The sequence below is a fragment of the Hypanus sabinus genome, chromosome 30, assembly GCF_030144855.1.
Source record: "Hypanus sabinus isolate sHypSab1 chromosome 30, sHypSab1.hap1, whole genome shotgun sequence".
Taxonomy (NCBI): Eukaryota; Metazoa; Chordata; class Chondrichthyes; order Myliobatiformes; family Dasyatidae; genus Hypanus; species Hypanus sabinus.
In genome coordinates this window covers 9047041-9071112 of record NC_082735.1, presented here as the reverse complement: position 1 = coordinate 9071112, position 24072 = coordinate 9047041, and the positions used below count along the sequence as shown (strand labels likewise).

Genomic DNA, 24072 nt, shown 5'->3' with positions numbered 1-24072 from the left:
AGACAGCACTGCTTCCTTAAGGAGAAACTGGCCGTGACAAATCAGTTGGGATTCTTTGAGGAAACAACAGGCAGGATAGACAAAGGAGAGGCAGTGGATGATGTTTACTTGGATTTTCAGAAGGTCTTTGACAAGACACCACACAGGAGGCTGCTTAACAAGAAGATACTAGCAGGAAAGATACTAGCATAGATAGAAAATTGGCTGACTGGCTGGAGGTAAAGAGTGGGAATAAAGGGGGTCTTTTCTGATTGGCAGCCACAGTGTTCCACAGGAGTCAGTGTTGGGACAACTTCTTTTCACATTATATGTCAATGACTTGGACGATGGAATGTCTTTGTATCCATGTTTGCAGATGATACGAAGATAAGTGAAGGGGCAAGTAGTGTTGCATAAGCAAAGAGTCTGAAAAAGGACTTAGATACAGAGAGTGGGTAAAAATGTGGCAATGGGATATAGTGCAAGGAAGTGAACGGGGGAAAAAATCATAAATCAGAGGTGCAAAGAGACTTAGGTGTCCTTGTGCAGGATTCCCTAAAAGTTAACTTGCAGGTTGAGTCGGTGGTAAGAGAGGAAAATGTAATGACAGCATTCATTCATTTTGAGAGGACCAGAATACAAGAGCAAAGATATGATGTTAAGGCTTTATAAGGCATTGGTCAGAATGCACTTTAAGTACTGTGAGCAACTTTGAGCACCTTATCTGAGAAAATATGTGACGGCATTCAAGGGGGTCCAGAGGAGGTTCACAAGAATAATCCCGGGAATGAAAGGGTTAAGCTACAGTATGAGGAGCGTTTGATGTCTCTGTATTCACTGGTGTTTAGAAGTGTGACAGGGGAATCTCACTGAAACCTATGGAATACTGAAAGGCCCAGACAGAGTGGATGTGGAGAGGATGTTTCTCACCATCAAGGACCAGGCAGACCGAGCACAGAAAAGGAGGAATAGCTGTGACCCAGTGTCTGCCAAGGGATCAACTGAGTTCTCCGACTTCACAGGATCAAAGCCAAACTCCTGGGATTGCTGTCAGGGCCACTTTGGCCATTTTCAGCTATTAATGCATTATGCACCAAGATACTACTGTTTCTGCACATGCTTTAAATCATCATATAGATACAAAAGACCACAGATGCTGAAATATGAAACAAAAAAGGAAGTTGCTGAAGGAACTCAGCATTTATGGGTGACATTGCAGGTCAAGACCCTGTGTCTCTTATCAAAATGTCAACTATTTGTTCTTTTTCCCCCACAGATGCCGTCTGATCCACTGAGATTGCAAGTCTGAGAACCCGGGGACAAAGACTGAGGCTTGGGGGAGCCGCTGTTTGCGTTGTTCTGCTGAATATTGTGGGTATGCCATGTTGTCAGTGTAATGTGAGGCGACACTTGCGGGCTGCCCCCGGCACATCCTTTGGTGTGCTGGTTGCTAATGTAAACAACACATTTCACTGTGTGTCAATGTACATGTGATGTATAAATTTTAATCTAAATCTGAAGTCGAATCCAGTAGCTCGTTTTTTTTCGATTTTAGCCATCATTATTCAAGTTAATCGCTGTTTCTGCCAAGATATATTACTTGACACTTCTCTGTAACACATCTCATCTATCCACATCTTACCGTGCATAGCTGACCTTTCAAACACCAGTGCCATGTCCGAAAGGCAAGTAGTAGAGATAAAGCAAGAGTAATGATCTTATTGAAAGGCATTGTAGATATGAGGGGCTGAACAGTCAATTCCTGGTTCACAAGTGTTCTCGGACATCAGTGAGAGGTTTCCAAGGGTCAGAAACAATGCCTCAGAGTTCAGTGCATGCATACTCAGGACTGGTGTCAAGATCTTGGATTGTGGACGGTCTTTAAGTTCAAAGCAAATGTTATTATCAAAGTACATATATATCACCATATACAACCCTGAGATTTAATTTCCTTTGGGCATACTCAACAAATTTAGAGAATTATAACTAAATCATAATCAAAGTCCGCCCAAGAGTGGTGACTCTATGGAATTCATTGAAACAGACGGCTGTGAACGCCAAGTCACTGGGTTCAGTGGGTTACTGATCAGTAAGGGCATCCAAGGTTATGGGGAGAAGGGAGAAGTATAGGATTGAGAGGGAAAATAACTCAGCCATAATGGAGTGGCAGAGCAGACTTGATGGGCCAAATGGCCAAATTCTGCTCCAGTGTCATGGGGTTTTATTACCAGAAACAGGGAGTCTAGGCAACCACTGCGACAGTGACAGGGATCAGCCTTGAAGCTGTGTAATTTTAGGGAGGAGTTCTGGGACCATTGCAGATGGAAGACAAGGTTTGGAAATATGAGATTGTTTACTCTGGTTGTGGAATGAAAAAGCAAACTGTCATTAATGAGGAGAGAATATAAAATACTGCTTCACAAGATCCAGCATCCTCTTCCACAAATCACAGAATCACCCTGCAGGTACACCAAGTAATTCAGAAAATGCGTTTTCTCTTTCTCCCCCTTTAATTACAAATGATATGGAATACAAAAGTAGGGAAGCTTTCTGTCATTGGACAGGTCTTTGCTGAAACCTCACCTGGGGTAACGGGACAACGCAAAGCTTCAACCTCCTTATTTAAGGAGGAATAAATTTCACTTGACAATGCAAAGGTTCATTAGTTTAATTGCAGTTCTCTCAGAACTGGCTATATTTCATCATCATTGTCATTATCTGCTGTGTCATATTGACATGGGCAATCATGATCTTTCCATGACCCAGATTGTTCTTGGCAAATTTTTCCACAGAAGTGGTTTGCCTTCTTCTGGGCAGTGTCTTTACAAGACGGATGACCCCAGCCATTATCGATACTCTTCAGAGATTGTCTGCCTGGCCTCGGTGATCGCATAACCAGGATTTGTGATCTGCACCAGCTGCTCATATGACCATCCACCACGTGCTCTCACGCAACCTTGATCGGGGGAACAAGCAGGTGCTACACCTTGCCCAAGGGTGACCTGCAGGCTAACAGGGGGCAGGAGCGCCCTCCAGCTCCTTTGATAGACATATCTCCACCCCACCACCCAAGATATATTTTATTCTTTATATAAAGAGTGCAATGTTATTCATTAGATTCCATCTATAACTAACTATGGTATGGGATATTCAGCTTGATTACTATCATAATGCTTTGTAATTCTAAACATTTGTGTGGCAATTTTCTGGAATGCGACACATTTGCTCACATTAACATTCTCAACATTCCTCCAAATAAAAGAATTGCTCCAACTGCATGCAACATGTTACGGGCTTGGTGGCACGTGTTGCAAATGCTCCTTGTTTGGTCAATTAACAGCAAACACCAAACCGTACCAGGTGGTAGGTATGGGCTCCCTCACCACTAACCCTCAACACTGATGCCCCCTAGGGTCGTGTCCTGAGTCCCCTCCTCTACTCCCTTTACACCCACGAACCCATGACTGTGCTGCCACACACAGCTCCGATCTGCCGATCAAATTTGCAGATAACATGACATTAATCGGCCTTATTTCTAGCGGTGATGAGACAGCCTACAGAGGAGGGGTTAACACCCTGACATAGTGGTGCCAAGATAACAACCTCTCCCTCAATGTCTAAAAAACAAAAGAGCTGATCGAGGATTACAGGAGGAATGGAGACAGGATCAATAGGACTGCAGCCGAGAGGGTGAGTAGTTCCAAGTTCCTCGGTATACACATCACCGAAGACCTCACATGGACAGTACACACTGACTGTGTGGCAAAAAAAAAGCACAACAGCATCTCATCCGCCTCAGGTGACTGAAGAAGTTCAGCGGGAGCCCCCAAATCCTCAAGAGCTTCTACAGGGTTCCACTGACAGCATCCTGACTGGCTGTATCACTGCCTGGTATGGGATCACTGGGCACTGCAGAGAGTGGTACGGACAGCCCAACGCATCTGTGGATGTGAACTTCCCTCCACTGAGGACATTTACAGCAGCAGGTGTGTAAAGAAGGCCTGGAAGATCATCGGGGACACCAGTCACCCCAACCATAAACTGTTCCAGCTGCTTCCGTCTGGCTTCTTTCCACAAGCCATTGGACTTATTAATCCACATGTCTACATTGTGATGGAGTCATAACACAAATATGTTTACTCCCTCAAGCTATGGAGTGGAGATAAGAGTTACATAAATTCAAATTAAATTAAGTTCAAATTTTCAGAAAAAAATGATCATGGCAACGACCACAAATATTGTTCTCCTGAACTTCAATGTCATCCAGTTTTACTCTCACTTCTCATTTCAGAATAAGACACTCATTAAAGCCCAAACTTCCTTCCTCCCTCCAGTCCAAAGCTCACCTGTATATTCAGGGAGATGCTGATGATCAGGTTTCCAAAGATGGCGAGTAGAGTTCCAATAAGATTCCCCTGTTAATAAAACAATCCTCATGTAACAAGTTGCAAGAGAAAACCAGTGCCAACATAAAGCACAATATTTCGAAGTGGTAGCGTAGAGATTAGCTCCAAGCTTTATAACGCCAGTTGTAAGATTGGGGTTCAGTGCCCCAGTGCTGTCCATAAGGAGATTGCACATTCTCCTCACGATCATGTGGGTTTCCTCCAGGTGCTCTGGTTCCCTCCCATGTTCCAAAAGATGATTGGTTAGAGTTGGAAAGTTGAGAGTTAATTTAAGTTTAATAAGCTAACCTTTAAAATCTTTCAAACCAACCACTTTCACTCCACCATTTCTTATCGTACAAACCAGCTCCTCTTCACCATGCATGCCGACTCTTGACACATTCCATGACTTTGCTCACAAACCTTTGCCATGAACACCTACCACCTTCACTTCACACCATCCGGTGTGTAGCTTCCTTGCAACCCAGCAACATTGCCAACAATCTCAATCTACCCATCCAACATCTCCAATGAGATTACTTGCTCTCCATCTGCCTCTCAGCTTCTGCTCTACCCACCTCAACTCTCTCATCTGACAACTTTCCAATATATTGGAAAGGGCATAAATGAGGCCATTTTGCCCTCAAAATGTCCCTCCAAGTACCCCTGTAACTTTCTCCATCTTTCCCCGTAACCTAATCTATCCTGACCTTCCACTGAGACCTCTGACCCTTCCCCAGCAGAGGGTAAATAAGTAATCTCACGGCTCAGTGGTTTGATGTGAGAGAAATGGATTTTGGTCACACAGATAACAGTAGTGAGAAGAGTTGTTTTGGTGGGACAGACTTCATCTGAAGAGCGCTGGGGCCAATATCCTGACAAACTGCAAAGTGATGGGCAACCAGTGGGTAACAAAAGGTATAAGTAAAAGTATGTGGTAGGAAATAAAAACTATAAAAGTTAAACATTATGACTTTATTTGCATTTTTAACAAGAAAGATGAGGTGATGGCACAAGAGGTAACAAATGAATTTGATCTTACAGCTATTACAGACATAGGACTGGGAACTCAATACTCCAGATTCCAAAAGAGGTGAAAAGGGAAAGGAGATGGAGTAGCATTGTTAAGCAAGGACAATGCTGAGCAGTGGTAAAAATGCAATGGCTAGCAAGGAAACGCTGTTGCAGGAAGACAGCCATCCGTCATCAGGGAACCGCACCACCCAGGACATGCTCTCTTCTCGCAGGTGCCATCAGCAAGAAGGTACAGGAGCCTCAAGACTCACATCATCTGGTTCAGGAACAGTTCTTTGCTCTTGAACCAAAGCAGATAACTTCACTTCCCTGTCACTGAAATGTTCCCACAACCTATGGACTCACTTTCAAGCACAATTCATCTCATGGTCTCAGTATCAGAATCAGAATCAGGTTTAATATCGCTGGCATATGTCATGAATTTGTTATCTTAGTGGCAGCAGTTCAATGCAATACATGATAATATAGAAAAAATAAGTAAATCAATTGAAATATACATATATATAAAAATAGCTAAATTAAAAATAGTGCAACAGAAATAAAAAAGTATGAGATTTTATTCACTCATTCAATGTCCATTTAGAAATCTGACGGCAGAGGGGAAGAAACTGTTCCTGAACTGCTGAGTGCGTGCCTTCAGGTTTCTGTATCTCCTTCCTGATGGTAACAGTGAGAGAAGGGCATGTCCTGGGTGGTGGGGTTCTTTAATGATAGACACCAGCCTTCTGAAGCACCGTCTATGATAATGTCTTGGATACCCAAGATGGAGCTAGTTAATTTTACAATTTTCTGTGGCTTCTTTTGATCCTATTTATTTTGATCAATATTTATTTATTATTATTCTTTCTTTCTTTTTGTATTTGCACAGTTTGTTGTCTCTTGTTCATTGGCTGAATGCCCAAGTTGGTTTTGGCTCTGATCGAAATTCTGTTTTGGTTATTATTCTACGGATTTATCAAGAAAATGATCTCAGGTTGCAGATGGTGACATACAAGTACCCTGATAATAAATTTACTTTGAACCAGTTTGGATGGGAATAATGAATTGCAGAGCACACAGCCAGGAAGTCTTTAGACCCTTAAAGTGCAGCCTCTCAACAGGACAGAGTATAAATGGAGAAATATAAAAAGCATGTAAGAAGGGAACTGCAGTTATCGTGGAGAAGTTTAATCTGAATGGACAGATCAAACTGACAAGAGTAATATGGAAGGGAAATGTGTTGAGTGTGTCAGGGACCGTATCTTAGAGCAGAATCTATCTGGGAACTGGGTTTGCAGTTTTGGTCCTGTGTAATGAGAAAGGATTAATTACCTAAAGATAAAGTTTTTATAGATTAACTTTATTTGTCACATGTACATTGAAACATACAAACATTACTGAGGAATGAAACTATAGGGTGTTTTGCTTTACTTTAAATTCATTCAGATTTTTCCTATCTTTTGATTATTTATAAACCTTTCGGTCTTTTACTGTTTTTCAATAGTATACAATATTCTATATTTCTTATTGCTGGTTTTTGGTTTTTTCATTATTTTGCCATTTTGTTTTTTTTTTCCTCCTTGAATGCCTTAAATTAGTCATGTAGGAAGCTATCTAAACCGCTTCCCTTTCTAATTATTTTCCATTTGTTTCTTTACTCCTTTTCTTTGCACCCACAAGTATATGTTGTTTTACTTATTGATTTTCCTTATTTGATTTTCCTTATTTGTCTTTTCTTTTTACCGAGGCTAATACTTGTATTTTCCCATGGTTTTTTCTCGTAAATAGCGAACTTATTTACTTTGATATTTTGTTTTTGTATATATATATATATATATATTTACAATCGTTTATTCAGCACAGCTATACATATATATTTATTGGAGCCGCCGGAGTTTTGGGTTGGGAACGTTAGAATTAGTCTTCAACCTCCCTTGGCTGATTTCTCTCTTTGGGGGGAGGGAGGGGGGGGAAATGGGTTCTTCCAGAAAGCTGGTTGGAGGTTTTTACTGTTTTATTTATTCGCTATCTACATGTCTGTGATTACCTTTTATACATTACTAAAGGATACTTGATGGATTCTTTTATTAATATACTCAGCTTTAATGTGAAAGGTCTAAATAACCCTGTTAAACGAAATAAGATTTTTTCTTATATTAGGAAACTTAAAACTCGTATAACCTTTCTCCAAGAAACCTATATTCGTAAAGATGATATTTCACGCTTTTTCAAAGGATGGAAGGGTATACATTTTCACTCACCCTCTCAATCTAGATCGAGAGGCGTCTCTATCCTGTTTGATCAGAATGTATCCTTTATTCAACATAATGTAATTTCTGATACAAATGGGTGCTTTGTTATTGTTTCAGGTAGTCTTGGGAATAAACTAATCGTATTTGCGAATGTATACGCTCCAAATACAGATGACTCCTTGTTCTTTGAACGTCTTTTCTCTTTTCTGCCTGATTTGAGTCGGTATTCCTTAACGATGGGTGGAGATTTTAATTTTTGGCTTGACCCTATATTAGATTGCTCTTCAAGTAAAACCATTCACTGATAAATCAGTCCTACTTTTTAAATCTTTTCTATTTCAATGTGGTATTCTCGACATGTGGCGTTTTTTACACCCCCAAGAAAAAGAATATTCATATTTCTCTCAGGTTTATCATATGTACTCTCGGATTGACTACTTTTTTATAGATAGAAACTTGCTTCCACTGGTACGATCCTGCGATTATAAGGAGATTGCTTTGTCTGATCATGCACCTGTGCTTCTAGCTTTAAGATTACCTGTTTACTCTGTACCAAATAGAAGTTGGCGTTTTAACTTATCATTGTTATCTGATAAAAATTTTCTAAAGTTTTTGGAAAGCCATATTACTTTACTCTTTAAAGAAAATTTTAAAGGAGGTACTGCTGGTAATATAGTCTGGGATATTTTTAAAGCATATATTCATGGAGAAATTATCTCTTACTCTACCTATATAAAGAAAAAAGCTGACAAAGGTCTGACCTAGCAGCGATATTAAAAGATCTTGATCGAAAGTATGCCCTATCTCCAGATCCAACTATATGTAAGTGTATTGAAATCCAATCCAAGTATAATCTTCTGCTGACTTACCCAATTGAACGACAGCTGTTGAGAGATAAAACTCAATTTTACATTCACAGGGATAGAACAGGTAGCTTATTAGCCAATTGCTTAAAATCTTTTACAGTTAATCGTCAAATCACAGAAATTTTTAAAGATTATGGTACTAAGATATCCGACCATTCTGAAATTAACAACACATTTAAAGACTTTTACCTCAAGTTGTATCAGTCTGACTCTTCTTTAGATGATACCTATATGAATGCTTTTTTCAGTAATATCAACATTCCTACATTGTCTGCTGATAGCCTAACACAGTTAGATCAGCCTATTTCCAGTGAAGAAGTGGCCGAGGCTATACGTGCTTTACATTCTGATGGCTTTCCTGGGGAGTTCTATAAAACTTTCACTACGTTACTTACACCTTACTTATCCTCTGTTTTATCAGAGTCCTTTAAATCAGGTAAACTCCCTCAATCTTTTTATGAAGCTTTTATTTCTCTTATTCTTAAAAAAAATTAAAATCCAGCTGAATGTTCTTCATACAGACTGATCTCTTTATTAAATGTTGATACAAAAATCTTATATCCAAAATCTTAGCTCAAAGACTTGAAAATATTTTACCATCTATTATATCATATGACCAGACAGGATTTATCAAAAATCGTTACTCACATTTTAATATACGTTGGTTGTTGAATGTGATATATTCACCATCCAAACAAATATCAGAGTGTATATTATCCTTAGATGCAGAAAAAGCCTTTGATAGGATTGAGTGGAATTATCTTTTTAAGACCATAGAAAAGTTTAATTTTGGGCCTAATTTTATTCATTGGGTTAAATTAATTTACTTGTCTCCTACCACTCAGGTTATTACTAACTCCCAAATTTCTAAGCCCTTTAAATTACAGTGGGGAACTAGACAAGGTTGCCCTCTTAGTCCTTTACTTTTTGCTTTAGCTATAGAACCCTTAGCAATAGCACTTTGAGAATCTAAGGACATTTCTGGTATACTAAGGGAAGGTATGTCTCATAAAATTTCATTATACGCTGATGATATTTTACTTTTTATCTCTAACACTGAAACTTCTTTACCTTCAGTTCTTTCTTTAATTTCCCAGTTTCGTTCTTTTTCAGAATATAAGCTGAACTTACATAAAAGTGAGCTATTTTCTTTAAATGACCTAATGTCATCAAATGCCAAATTTCCGTTCCAAGTCAATTTACATATCTAGGTGCAACAATTACTAAAAACTTCAAGAATTTATTTAAAGAAAACTTAAACCCCTTATTGAATTATGTGAAAAAGATGCTTTCTAAATGGTCCTCTCTTTCTTTATCCCTAATTGGCCGAATTAATTCGATTAAAATGAAGATTCTTCCTAAATTTTTATATCTTTTTCAGGCCTTATCTATTTTTATTCCTAAGACCTACTTTGATTCTTTAGATTCAATTTAAACATCTTATATTTGGAATAATAAGCAAGCTCATTTAAGTAAAGTTTACCTACAAAGAAATAAAGAGATGGGTGGATTAGCCCTACCCAATTTTAGGTTTTACTATTGGGCTGTCAATATAAGGAATGTTACTTTTTGGTCCTATTATATTTATCGTAAAGATTGCCCATCATGGGTCTCCTTAGAAGTTAATTCTGTAAAAAAATTCCTCTATTGTCTCTCTTCTTGGATCATATTCTTCTTTTTCAGCAAATAAAATAACAGATAACATAATTGTAAAGCAAACTTTAATGATTTGGTCTCAATTTAGGAAATTTTTTGGTTTAGCGAATTTTTCATTATCATCTCCCATTCTCCTTAATTATTTTTTTTATCCCATCCATGACTGACAAAGTCTTTAAGGATTGGGATGAACTAGGTATTAGGTGTTTTTGGGACCTGTTTATCTCCGGATCTCTTGCTTCATTTGACCAATTGTCAAATAAACTTGCATTCCCAAAAACACATTTTTACAGATACCTTCAAATTAGAGATTTCTTACGTTTCCAATTAACTACTTTTCCTATAAGCTCTGATAAAAATTTACTGGACGATCTTTTAAATTTAAAACCTTTTGTTAATGGTTCTATTACCGGTATCTATAACTCATTGACTGAATCTAGACAAGACTTTCTAGATAAAATAAAAAAAAGCTTGGGAGGATGACCTAAATTGCCAGATTTCTGATGATAGATGGAATAAAATTCTTAAACGGGTTAATAAATCATCTTTCTGTGCTCGTCATTCTCCTCTACAATTTAAAGTGGTTCATAAAGCTTACATCTCTAAACAGAAGCTTTCCAGTTTTTACCCGAGTGTTTCTCCACTTTGTAATAAATGCAACTCTGCTGATGCCTCTTTAATTCATATGTTTTGGTTTTGCCCTACAATTGAAAAGTTTTGGCGGGAAGTATTCCATACCTCCTCACAACTTTTTAGGGTCCAATTTGACCCAAATCCCCTTACTGCCTTGTTTGGTATTACTGCAGATGAAGATATAACTTTAAATACTTCTAACCTACAGGTTTTAGTTTTTACCTCTCTTTTAGCAAGGAGAGCAAGTCTACCCCTCCTACACATCTTCAATGGCTACGTGATATTATGTCTTATTTAAATTTAGAAAAGATCCGCTGCTTAAATTTGAAACAATCTTTTTATGATATCTGCTTTAAATTTGAAACAATCTTTTTATGATATCTGGGGTCCTTTCCTAAATTACTTCTCCAATTTATAAAGTTTAACAGACTTTTATGTATATTTTTATCTTCTCTTCTTAAGCAAATATGTTTTCTTTTCTAATTTATCCATTATCATCCATCAGCTTTTTTCTTTGGTAGTTGGTAGGGGGTTGACTTTTTTTATATAAATTTTTTTTATGATGTATGACCTATCTTTAAATTTCTGATTACAGAGTGGTATACCTTTATGTGTTATGCTATAACATTTTGATCAATTTTATCACAATATATGAATGTATACAAGTTATGTTGAGATGTATCTATGTGTTGCACTCTGTAAATCTTGTTTTTTTCTTCTGAATAAAATATTGTAAAAAAGAAACATACAATGAAATGCAGCATTTGCAACAAATTAAATCAATGAGGATTATGCTGGGCAGCCCACAAATGTTGTCACACTTCTGACACAAACATAACATGTCCACAACTTACTAGCCCTAAACGCCTTTGGAATGTAAGAGGAATCCCAATCACCCCTCTGGTCAAGAGAAGAATGTACAAACTCCTTACAGACGGATGGTGCCACAATAACAATAGTTCTGCTTTTCAGACAATTGATTGATGCTAAGCACAATCAACTTTTACTTTAATGAGCAGTTTCAGTTTTGTATTAGGTCACTTCCTGTGCTGCCAGGAAGTAGTAAGTATTTGCCGAGTTTTGTTAGGAATTAAAGAAGTTTCTTTCAAAAGCCATCCTGTTGTTTCCACAGCAGAAGCTTTTTCACTGCTTATTCGTTATGTCATGCAATAAATGCAAGGAGCTCAGACACTATACCGAGTCGTGTTAATTTCCGAATGGAGTTTGGCTGACTGTCTAGTTGATGTTACACCTCAGTGCGGGCAGTACAATGAGCATTACACTAACCACTATGCTACTGTGTCGCTATAAAGATCTCATAGTTAATAGGTTGTGACCACAGCATGGTAAAATTCCATAAGCAGTTTATATTTGGACTCTGCAAAGTTGAGCGAGTGGGCTAAAACAAATGGACTTTAACACAGAGGAGTGCAAGGTGATACACCTTTGTAAGAGGAATCACAAAATTTTGCTCATGTTTGGCAGGTAGCTTGGAAGGCAATTATCACTCCGACATTAAATTACAGAGGAGTTGTGCAGAACATCCGTGAGGCCAAGGCCACACTTGGAGTACTATGCATAATGAACAGAGATACTGGTACTGCAGGCAGTTCAGACAGATTCATTATGTAGTTCCTAGGATAAGAGGATTGTCCTGCCATGAGCAGCTAAAGAAATTGGATCTGAATTAGTCTCTTAGGAGTTTGGAAAGATGTGGAGTGATTTTGTAAGAGCTTATGGAGGAATGACAAGGTAGATGGCGAGATTTTTTCTAGTGGGGAAGTCTCAACAAAGAAGGCATAGTTATAAAATTTAGAGGCTGGTCATTTAAAACCAAGGTGCACAAATTCTTCTGAGAAAAGATGCTGAATCTATAAAATTCTCTATCCCAAAGGGTTGTGGACGATAAATCAGTGGGGATTGGAAGAGGTAGGTACATTTTTGAATGATTAGTTACTTGAGAAAATGAACTGAGGCCCGGGGCAGATTGAACGGTAGGGCAGGCTTGAGGGAAAGGTGATCTTCACCAGCTCCTATTTCCTAGTGTCCTTGTATGGTTACCCACAGTCATTATTCCAGGTAACTGACAACAACCATGTATGCATAGTTTATAAAATTCCCAAAGTTACTGTTATTGATTCAGACGGCCTCCTCAGGATCAACTGTCTGCAGCTTGTTCCTTCCCCAAAGGAGTCATCTCTTCAATTGGCGTGAATTTCAAACAATTACAGCCTGGTCCTGTTACAATGTGCTCTGAAAATCTGACACCGTTACACTATGGTTGATGGAGTCAGAGTTTATACAGCATGGGAACGCGCCACCCACCTTGTCCATGCCGATTTGAGCTAGTCACGTTTGCCTACATTTGGCCCACATCCCTCCATGTATCTGTCTAAAAGCTTTTAAATGTCCCCACCTCCACCGTAAGACAAAAGAGCAGAATTAGGCTCTATGGGCCATTAAGTCGGCTCCGTCATTCAATCATGAAACCATTTTCCTGCCTTTTCCCCGTAACCTCTGATGCCCTTACTAATGAAAAACATATTGACCTCTGCTTTAAATATACTCAATGCTTGGCCTCCACTGCTGTGAGTGGAAATGAATTCCACGGATTCACTATTTTCTGGCTAAGAAAATTCCTCTTCATCTCTTTTCTAAATGGATCTCCTAGTATGTGTCTTCTGGTCCTAGGCTCTCCCACTATAGGAAACATTCTCTTCAAGTCTTCTCTATCTAGGCTTTTCAACATTTGATAGGTCTCAATTCTTCTAAAGTTCAGTCAGTACTGACCCAGAGCCATCAAATGCTCCTCACAGATAAAGCCTTTTATTCCTAGGATTATTTGCATGAACCTCCTCTGTACCCTCTTCAATGCCAGGGCATCCTTTCTTAGATAATGGGGCCCAAAACTGCTCACAATACTCCAAATGTGGTCTGACCAACACCATACCAACTCCGAAACCAATACTCCAAATGTGGTCTGACCAACTCCAATACTCTAACTGTAGTCTGACCAACGATTAACCAACTCCAATACCAATACTCCAAATGTGGTCTTACCAACTCCAATACTCTTTAACTGTAGTCTGACCAACTTCTTACCAACTCCAAAACCAACACTCCAAATGTGGTCTGACCAACTCCAATACCAATACTCTAACTGTGGTCTGACCAACGCCTTACCAACTCCAAAACCGATACTCCAAATGTGGTCTGACCAACGATTAACCAACTCCAATACCAATACTCCAAATGTGGTCTTACCAACTCCAATACTCTGACTGCAGTCTGACCAACTTCTTACCAACTCTGAAACCAATACTCCAAATGTGGTCTGACCAACTTCTTACCAACTCCGAAACCAATACTCCAGATGTGGTCTGACCAACTTCTTACCAACTCCAATACCAATACTCCAAATGTGGTCTGACCAACTCCAATACCAATACTCTAACTGTGGTCTGACCAACTTCTTACCAACTCCAAAACCAATACTCCAAATGTGGTCTTACCAACTCCAAAACCAATACTCCAAATGTGGTCTTACCAACTCCAAAACCAATACTCCAGATATAGTCTTACCAACTTCAAAACCAATACTCCAAATGTGGTCTGACCAACGCCGAAACCAATACTCCAGATGTGGTCTGACCAACGCCTTACCAACTCCAAAACCAATACTCCAAATGTGGTCTTACCAACTCCAAAACCAATACTCCAAATATAGTCTTACCAACTCCAAAACCAATACTCCAGATGTGGTCTGACCAATGCCGAAACCAATACTCCGAATGTGGTCTTACCAACTCCAAAACCAATACTCCAAATATAGTCTTACCAACTCCAAAACCAATACTCCAGATGTGGTCTGACCAATGCCGAAACCAATACTCCGAATGTGGTCTTACCAACTCCAAAACCAATACTCCAAATGTGGTCTTACCAACTCCAAAACCAATACTCCAGATATAGTCTTACCAACTCCAAAACCAATACTCCAGATGTGGTCTGACCAACGCCTTACCAACTCCAAATCCAATACTCCAAATGTGGTCTTACCAACTCCAAAACCAATACTCCAAATGTGGTCTTACCAACTCCAAAACCAATACTCCAAATGTGGTCTTACCAACTCCAAAACCAATACTCCAAATGTGGTCTTACCAACTCCAAAACCAATACTCCAGATATAGTCTTACCAACTCCAAAACCAATACTCCAGATATAGTCTTACCAACTCCAAAATCAATACTCCAGATGTGGTCTGACCAACGCCTTACCAACTCCAAATCCAATACTCCAAATGTGGTCTTACCAACTCCAAAACCAATACTCCAGATGTGGTCTGACCAACGCCTTACCAACTCCAAATCCAATACTCCAAATGTGGTCTGACCAACATCCTCTGACAGCTTGTTCCACGTACTCATCACCCTCCATGTGTCTCTAAGGTGCCATTTAAATCTTTCCCCTCTCATATTAAACCTATACCCTCTAATTTTAGATTTTCCTATTTGGGAAAATCAATAATAAATCCACTTCAGATCTGCCTATGATTTCATAAACCTTTGCAAGATCACCTCAATACCCCACATGCTGGGAGAGGAAAGTCCGAGCCTATTCAGCCTCCATCCTGGCAACATCACCAGAACTGCACACTCCAGTGTGGTCTTACCAATTTCTTGTTTAGCTTCAACTCTGCACCCCAGCTCTTGAACTCAGTGCCCGGACTGATGATGGGAAGTGCATCAAGCACTTCTTCACCATCTCACCTACCTGAGTCCTCCCCTTCAGGGATCTATGTGCCTGTACCCCTAGTTCCTTCTGTTCCACGCTCTCTCGGGCAATGTGAAGATCTGTACCTAGTACAGCTTCCCAGAATGCAACACCTTGCATTTGTTCTGGTTAAATTCTACCTGCCGTTTCTTGGCTCGCTTTCCAGGTGATGTAGATCCTGTTGTAATCTTAGATAATCTTCTTCACTGTCCACTCTACCACCCATTTTGATTCCATCTGCAGACGTACTAGCCAGGCCAACTACATTCCCATGCAACTTGATAATAGAGATGACACACAAGACTCCAGACTGGAAAAACAACCAACCATTTGCCTTTCATCAAGTCAGTTTGAATCCAATGAGTCGTAATGTTCCAAACCTGTGGGATCAGGTCAAAAGTCTGCTAAAGTCCTTGTAAATAATATCTACCAGGTAAGGGGAGGGAAGTTCAAGGGAGATATTAGAGGAAGGTTTTTTACTCAGAGTGGTTGGTGTGTGGAATGCACTGCCTTAGTCAGTGGTGGAGGCAGATACACTAGTGAAGTTTAAGAGACTACTAGACAGGAATATGGAGGAATTTAAGGTGGGGGGTTATATGGGAGGCAGGGTTTGAGGGTCGGCACAACATTGTGGCCTGTAATGTACTGTACTATTTTGTTCTATGTTCTACCACACTGCAGCCCTTCATAAATAAAGACGCAATATTAGAACTTCACTTACAACAAACGATGATACAAATTACTCTGCTGAGCCCCAGCAATTGCTTCCTTGGTTTCCCATAGAGTCCAGGGATGCACTTAATCAGTCCCTGAGACTTATCCACCTTAATGGTCCACCAGCACCTCGTATTTTGTAATGTAGATATGTTTCAAGGCATCACATCCTCTTTTCTGAATTCCCTAGCTTGCATGACAATATTAATTTAAGACATCACTCAACTCCTCTGGCACCATTTACAGATAACCATACTGATCCTGCAGGAACCTATTCTCTCCCATGTTATCCTTGTGCTCATAGTATATATGTTAGAACTTTCATTTCCATTATCTGCCAAAGTATCTCATGTTGTTTTTTTGCCCTCCTGATTTCCCTCTTAAATGTACTCCTCCATCCCTCATACTCAAGGGATTCACTTGATCCCAGCTGCCTAACATATGCCTCGTTTTCTTTTGTCCTGCCCAGAACCATGGTATTCCTTGTCAACCAAGGTACCCACATTCCGGCAGCCTTCCTATTGACTCTTACAAGAACACACACAAGAAAATCTGCTGGTGCTGGATAGCCAAAGCAACACACACAACACACCCACAGACACACTCACAACATACAGACACACACACACAAACAAAATGCTGGAGGAACTCAACAGGCCAGGCAGTATCTATGGAAATAAGTTTCGGGCTGAGACCCTTCATCAGGACTGGTGCTCCTGCCCCCTTCCCTTTCTTCCATGGCCTTCTGCCCTCTTCTATCAGATTCCCACTTCATCAGCCAATTATATTTTTCACTGATCAATTTCCCAGCTCTTTACTTCACCCCCTCAACCTTTCCCAGTTTCACCTGTCACCTGCCACATTGTGGTTCTTCCTTCCCCCCCCCCCCCAACCTTCTTACTCTGACTTCTCCTCTTCCTTTCCACTCTTGATCTCTTGATGTAGGGTCTCAGCCTGAAATGTCGACTGTTTACTCTTTTCCATGGATGCAACCTGGCCTGCTGAGTTCCTCCAGCATTTTTGTGTGTGTTGCTCTTACAACAGGTTGGCCCTGAATTCTCCCTATCTCACATTCAAAAGTCTTGCCCTTGCTAGACCTCCCTTTATCTGCAAACAGTCTCCCCTAATCAAGAGTAAAGAAAGATAAAGATTAGCTTTATTTGTCACGTAGATTGAAACATACAGTGAAACACGTCGCTTGCATCAAATCAAATCAACAATTACGCTGGGCAGCCCACTTTTCCAGTGCTAACATAGCATGCCGTCAACTCACTAACACTAATCCATATGCCTTTGGACTGTGGGAGGAAACCAGAGCACCCGGAGGAAACCCATGCAGTCATGCGGAGAACGTACAAACTCCTTACAGACAGTGGCAAAACTGAACAATGATCTTACACTTGGTGTCTGTAAAGTGATTGTGCTATCTACTATGTTATTGTGCCAGCCACTTGCAAGCTACGTCAAAAATAGCCTTGTCCCAGTTCAGGGTTTTAACTCATGAACCAGTTATATATTTTTCAATAACTATTTTCATAAGTTGAGAGAGTGAGCAATTTCAAGTTCCTTGTCGTCAATAATTCTAACCTGGCTCCAACATACCAATGCTGCTACAAAGGCAGCCAGACAGCCGCTATATTTCATTATAAGTTTGAAGAGATTTGGTATGTCTACAGAGAGCATTCTGACAGGCTGTATCACCATCTGGTGTGGGGGGTTGCAGGGGGCTACTGTACTGGATCAATATAAGCTGCAGAGTTGTAAAATTAGTTATCTCCATCATGGGCACTAGCCTCTGTAGTATCAAAGACATCTTCGGGGAGTGATATCTCAAAAAAGGCAGCATCCATCATCACCATCCAGAGCATGCCCTCTTCTCATTTCTACCATCAGAAATGGAGTACAGAAGCCTGAAGGCAAACACTCAATAATTCAGTAACAGCTTCTTCCCCTCTGCCATCAGATTTCTGAATGGACGCTGAACCCATGAACACTACCTCACTACTTTTTATTTCTACTTTTAATTCAAATTTTTCACTACTGTACTTATTTAATTTAACATACATGTTAAATTAAATCATTTAACATATTCCAAAGCAAACATAATTACTGCACAGGACTGTCAAATACAGTAATGCAAACAAATGCATTTGCTATACCAACACAATTACACAGTAAAATTTATAAATAATTTATGACCTCTTATACTCAAAAATGCTGGAAGAAATCAGCAAGTCAGGTGGCATCAATGGAGAGGAATAAAATGTCAACAATTCTGGACTGGACCCTTAATCAGAACTGGAACAGAATGGGCAAAAGCCCGAATAACTTGGGGGGGGGGGAGGAAGAAAAACAAGCCAGCAGGTGATAGATGGTATGTGGGTGGTAGATGAGGTAGAAGGGATAAAGAAAGAAGCTGGAGGGGATAAATGGAAAAGGGAAAGGGCTGAAGAAGGAATTAGATTCCTTGAATAAGGCATCTTCAAGGAGTATTGCCTCAAAAAGGCAGTGTTCATCAGTCAGGACATGCCCTGTTCTCCTTGTTCTCATCAGGCAGGAGGTACAGAAGCCTGAAGGCACACATTTAGCAATTCAAGAATAGCTTATTCTGCCATCTGGTTTGTGAATCGATATGGAACTACCTCACTACTTTTTTCATTTTCATTTTTGAATGACTTATTTAACTTTTTAAATGTCATTCCACCTTCTTCTCTATCATTATGTATTGCTTTGTACTGCTACCGCAAAGCCAACATGCCGGTGATATTAAACCTGATTTGGAAATAGGAGAGGACAGTGGACCATGGAAGAAAGGGGAGGAGGAGAGGCACTAGAGCAGGGGTGGGCAAACTTTTTGACTTGTGGGCCACAAAGGGTTCTAACATTTGACAGGGGGGCCGGACCAGGAGCAGATGGACGGAGTGTTTTGGTAATACACCTCATAAGAGAAAATAAAATATCATGGGATATGTAGAAAACATGTGATTTAATTTCAATTGAAAATGAACAAATGCATTACAACAAAATATCTGTTTTTGAAGTCCCATGGTATTTAGCTATTTATTGAAATGACTTTTAAAACACTGAAAATTAAATGAATAAAATACAGCTTTTTTAATAGTAACAGTTATTATTTTAAAGCACTGAAAATTCTGTTATCCTTCAAGATATTATCATCATCACTCTCCTCCTGCCTGACTTTATTTCAAAAACGGTAGGAGATGTAGGTCTACTTGTCCTGCTCCTTCTTATTCAATTGTCCCCGTGCCAAAACTCAACAACGACCAGCACAAGGACAGAACAGTGACAGTGCGCCAGTATGCGGAGCGCATTATTTGATCTGGAGCGCATTTTTTATTTTGAGAACGTACGTGCACCTATGCACTACTCATGTCCATCACTTAACAGAAATGACATGTAACATGTAAGGCTTATTGAAAAAAAATATTTTCAAATGCATTTTTACATAACACAACAAAGAAACTTATTTTTAATTTCAGTGGGAACAGTGTTGTTGGTCTCCCTTTTTAGCCAGCGCATCAAAGTCTGGATTTAGTTTTGTTGTGGCGATTCTCAGGATGGATCTGAGGTGTTGGTCAGTTAACTTGGATCTGTGGCTGGCTTTGTTGATGTTCATGACGCTGAACGCCTGTTCACTCAAATAGGTCGAGCCGAACAAAGAGTAAAGCGCAAATGTGGGGTAATACGCTGCACCTCAACAAAGGTCAACGTGTAGCGGTGTGCTACACGCAGCGCTAAAATTACGACACGGAGTCGGTAACTGCAGTCAAAGAAAAAAACTTTATTCGAAATCCCCAGCCTCACTTTTAAGCCTCCCTCAACCTGTCCCCCTGCGCAGAGGCTCCAAAGCTCTGTGCTCGCAAATCCCCACAGGCTATCTCCCTTAGCCGGAACGCTGGCTAATTGTGAGCCGGTTTGGATGTGCCAGGAAATGGGTCGCCACAAATGTACATAGAGTGCGTCATCTATTTGGGAAAACGCCAGAATTGCGGGGAAAAAACGTTAACAAGGTTTATTAATATAATTTCATCAAGTTCTGCGGGCCGGATTAAAAAGCTTAACGGGCCGCATATGGCCCCCGGGCCGTAGTTTGCCCATGGCTGGTCTAGAGGGAGGTGATGAGCAAGTGAAGAGTAACTCAGAATGGGGAATGGGAAAAAAGGGTAGAAATTTTCAGAAGTTAGAGAAATTGGTGTTCACACCACCATGTTGAGGGCTATCCAGAGGAAATATGAAGCGTTGCTCCTCCAACCTGAACGACGAGGCCAAAACTTGTCCTGCACACTACTCATGCAAATCTAATCGTGACACAATGCATCAAGGTAGAAAATGATAAAACAATAATAATACAGAATAGAGGAAGTGCACGCAGGTAGACAGCAAGTGCAAGATCCCAATCAGGCACGTTGCAATATCATAAGGCCATGTTATTGTCTGTCCGGGGCCTGATAACTAACAGAAATTAACCATAAACTTGGGAATATGTGCCTTCAGGCGTTTGTGCCTTCTGCCTGACGGGAAGACAGAATGTTGGGCGGGGACTTTAATAATGCTCATTCACTGAGGCATTGTACAGAGTAGACGGAGTCCTGGGGGTGGGGGTGATTTCCGTAATACGTTGAGCGGTACACACACAACTCCGCAGTTTCTGGTGTGTATAACCTTGATAAGTGACGCTTTTTTTTCCCGCAGCACAATTATGCAAATGCTGGGAATCCGAAATAAAAACAGGAAATGGTACAGGTCCGACAGCACCAATAAAGAGGTAAAGTTTGTCGACTGATGAAGTGTGCAGGAGCAGTTCACCCGGCGTTTCGTGCTTGTATGGGATGAGGGGCACGGAGCCGAGCCCAGTCGCACAGGACTAACGCTGTGGAAGTCCCTCCATCCCCGGACACTGGCGGCGGCCTACCTTGTAGGAGATTGCGAGCGTCGGCCACTTGTCTTCCCGGTCCATGGTCCCCGATCTGCGAGCCCGCCCCACCCCGCCCCGCCAGCTTGGCTTCGCCAATCGGGATCCGGCAGGGCGGAGAAGGGAAATGATTGATGGGTTCATGGAACCAATGGGGTGCTGATCCGCTGATCACGGAGCCGGGGAAACAAAAATGCTGGAGAAACTGGTCGGGCAGTATTTATGGAGAATCAGAATCAGTTTTACTATCACGTCGTGAAATTTGGTGGTATGCGACAGCACTACATTGCAAAACACAATTTAAAAAAAAACTGTGAAATACACTAAATATGTATATGCATTTAAAAAAGTTAGAACAAAAAGAAGAGAATGTATTGAAGTAATGTCCATTTAGGAATCGCATGGCAGAGGGGAAGAAGTTGAGTGTGTGCCTTCAGCCTCCTTCCTGATGCTAGCAGTGAGAACAGGGCAAGTCCTGGGTGATGGGGGCCACCTTTTTGAGGTATGGCTCCTTGAAAATACGCTGGATGCTGGTGAGGCTAGTGTCCATGGTGGAGCTGACAACTTCCTCCAGCGTATTTCGATCCTCTGCCGTGTTTCGCGCCCCACCCTGAAACCAGAAGCTGATGCATCAAATAAACCCCCAACGTTTCGGGCCGAACCCCTTCATCAGGACTGGAAAGGAAGGGGGAGAAAGCCACAAAAAGATGGCGGGGCAAGGAGCAGCAGTACGAGCTGGGAAGCTGATAGGTGTGAGTCTGGGTGAGCACATGGTTGAAAAATTGGAGAGCAAATGAGACCAGAGAGGGGGAACAGTGAGAGAGGGTCTCACTGTACTCCCATTGAAGAGATGATGTCCTGGGTTGGGGCTCAGGGACCAGAGTGGGTGGTGTCCTTCACTATCCATACCCTCCTCCATCACTCCACACTGACAAGGTCCATACCCCAACCCATATTCCCAACCACAGGAAATCTGCACCCGGACCACCAACCCCACCTGCAGAGGTCCTGAATTCCAACCCAACAAGGCCCCAAACCCCTGTCCACAGCAGCTTCAGGTCCTACCTCTCCCTGAACTGACTGGACATTGGCACCATCACCACCCTTAACCTGGTCTTCTCCACCACCCCTCCCTCAGTCACTGGCCCTATATAACCTCAAAATAGGTCAACTTCACACCACTGATCCTCTCAGAGCCAGACCCTGGCAACCACAAGCCACTGGACCCAAGTGCCCACTCTCAGCTCCGGGACTAATATGTGGCCCCACTTGGCAACAATGCCCTTGGGCCCTCCCCCAAATGCTACACCCAGCACCGTATGTCGGATCACAGCATCATTTGGCTTTGTCTGCTCAGCACTGCACCATCCTCAGCGGTGGGCAATGCTCCCAACCCCCATATAGACAAGTCACACATAGAGCCAGGCCTGTATCACAGCTGGAATACCTCTTACCCAGCACCCTGGCCCTGAACCCCCTTCTCCCCAGCATTAGGCTCAGACCTTCCTCCTCATGAGCTGCAGAGGGTTGCTGGCTCTATCATGGGTGCTAGCCTCCCCAGAATCGAGGACATCTTCAAAAGGCAATGCCTCAAAAAGGCAGCATCCATCTTTAAGGACCCCCACATGCCCTCTTCTCATTGCTACCATCAGAGACACACAATCAAATGTATACTCAGTGGTCACTTTATTAGATATAGAAGGTACATAATAAAGTGTCTTCGGAATGTATGTCAGTGGTAATAATCCTGATTCTGATTTGTGGGTGTCTTTTCCAGAACTCTGCTCTTGGAAACCCTGCTGCCTACGTACTGGCCTTGGAGACTTTACCCCGGGCTGTGGTTCTGCCTTCTCTAGCCTCAATGCCAATACCAGCATCAGACCTGGATCCTTCCATCCCTAACCTTAGGTAGAAGACCCAGAACAGCCCCGTTTGCTGGGTGCACACTTCCATCACAATATCTACCACCAAAGTTGAAATCCTCTCAGCACTGAGCCATAAGACATAGTTTCAGAGTTAGGCTAATCAGCCCATTGAGTCTGCTCCACCATTCGATTTATTATCCCAAAATGACTCCAAGTACGGTTTCACCAATGTTTTACGAAGCCTCAGCATTACACCTTTGCTTTCTAGTCCTCTCGAAAAGAATGCTAACATTGCATTTGCCTTCCTTACTACAGACTCAACCTGCAAGTTAACCTTTAGGAAACCCAGCACGTGGATTCCCAATTCCCTTTGCACCTTTGATTTCTGAATTCGCTCCCCATTTAGAAAATAGTCTACTACTCCTTCTACCAAATTGCAGGGCACACGTTTCCCTCCTTACTTACTACTTGCTGGTGTTTAGGGCAGCAATGAAGGTCCTCCACTTGTTAACAGTGTTCCGGGCTTCCATCGTCATGTCAGTACCTTCCTCTTGACTTTTACGAGTGTCAGCCATGCAAATCCTGAGTGGAGACCATTGCACACTGATGTAGAAGGATTTTTCATTACTGCTTCTGTAACAGTTTTGTTTGACCAGTTGTGGTTGTTAGCCCTGAGCTGAACCCTCAAACCTGGAAGACTGGTGCAACCTGCCCCCCCACCCCCCTCAGTCTGGCTCTACCTTTTGACCTGTTTGACATGAGAGAAACTACCAAGAGCCAAAGCACTTCAGCCAGCATACCTCTCCAGGTCAATGAGGAACGCAAGCCTCCAAACGACAGCAAGGTTGTGGTCCTTTTGGAGGATGGTTCCCTACACTGTATTCCATCTGCCACTTCTTTACCCATTCTCATAATCTGTCTCTGTCCTTCTACAGACTCTCTGCTTCTGCAACATTACCTGCCCCTCCACCTATTTTTGCATCGCCTTGACCATCACCC

General features: G+C 41.4%; 1 protein-coding gene across 1 annotated transcript in view; it reads right to left on the bottom strand.

The window, feature by feature from the left end:
* The window catches only part of nipal3 (NIPA like domain containing 3), a 70689-nt gene extending 49393 nt beyond the window's left edge, over nucleotides 1-21296 (bottom strand). The window contains exons 1-2 of the mRNA XM_059954289.1: nucleotides 21209-21296; nucleotides 4326-4394 (exon numbers count right to left, since the gene is read on the bottom strand). Coding sequence (XP_059810272.1) covers nucleotides 4326-4394; nucleotides 21209-21253 — 114 coding nt within the window. The 5' untranslated portion in view covers nucleotides 21254-21296. The remainder of the gene's footprint in view (nucleotides 1-4325; nucleotides 4395-21208) is intronic.
* Between the last annotated feature and the right edge of the window lie 2776 nt (nucleotides 21297-24072).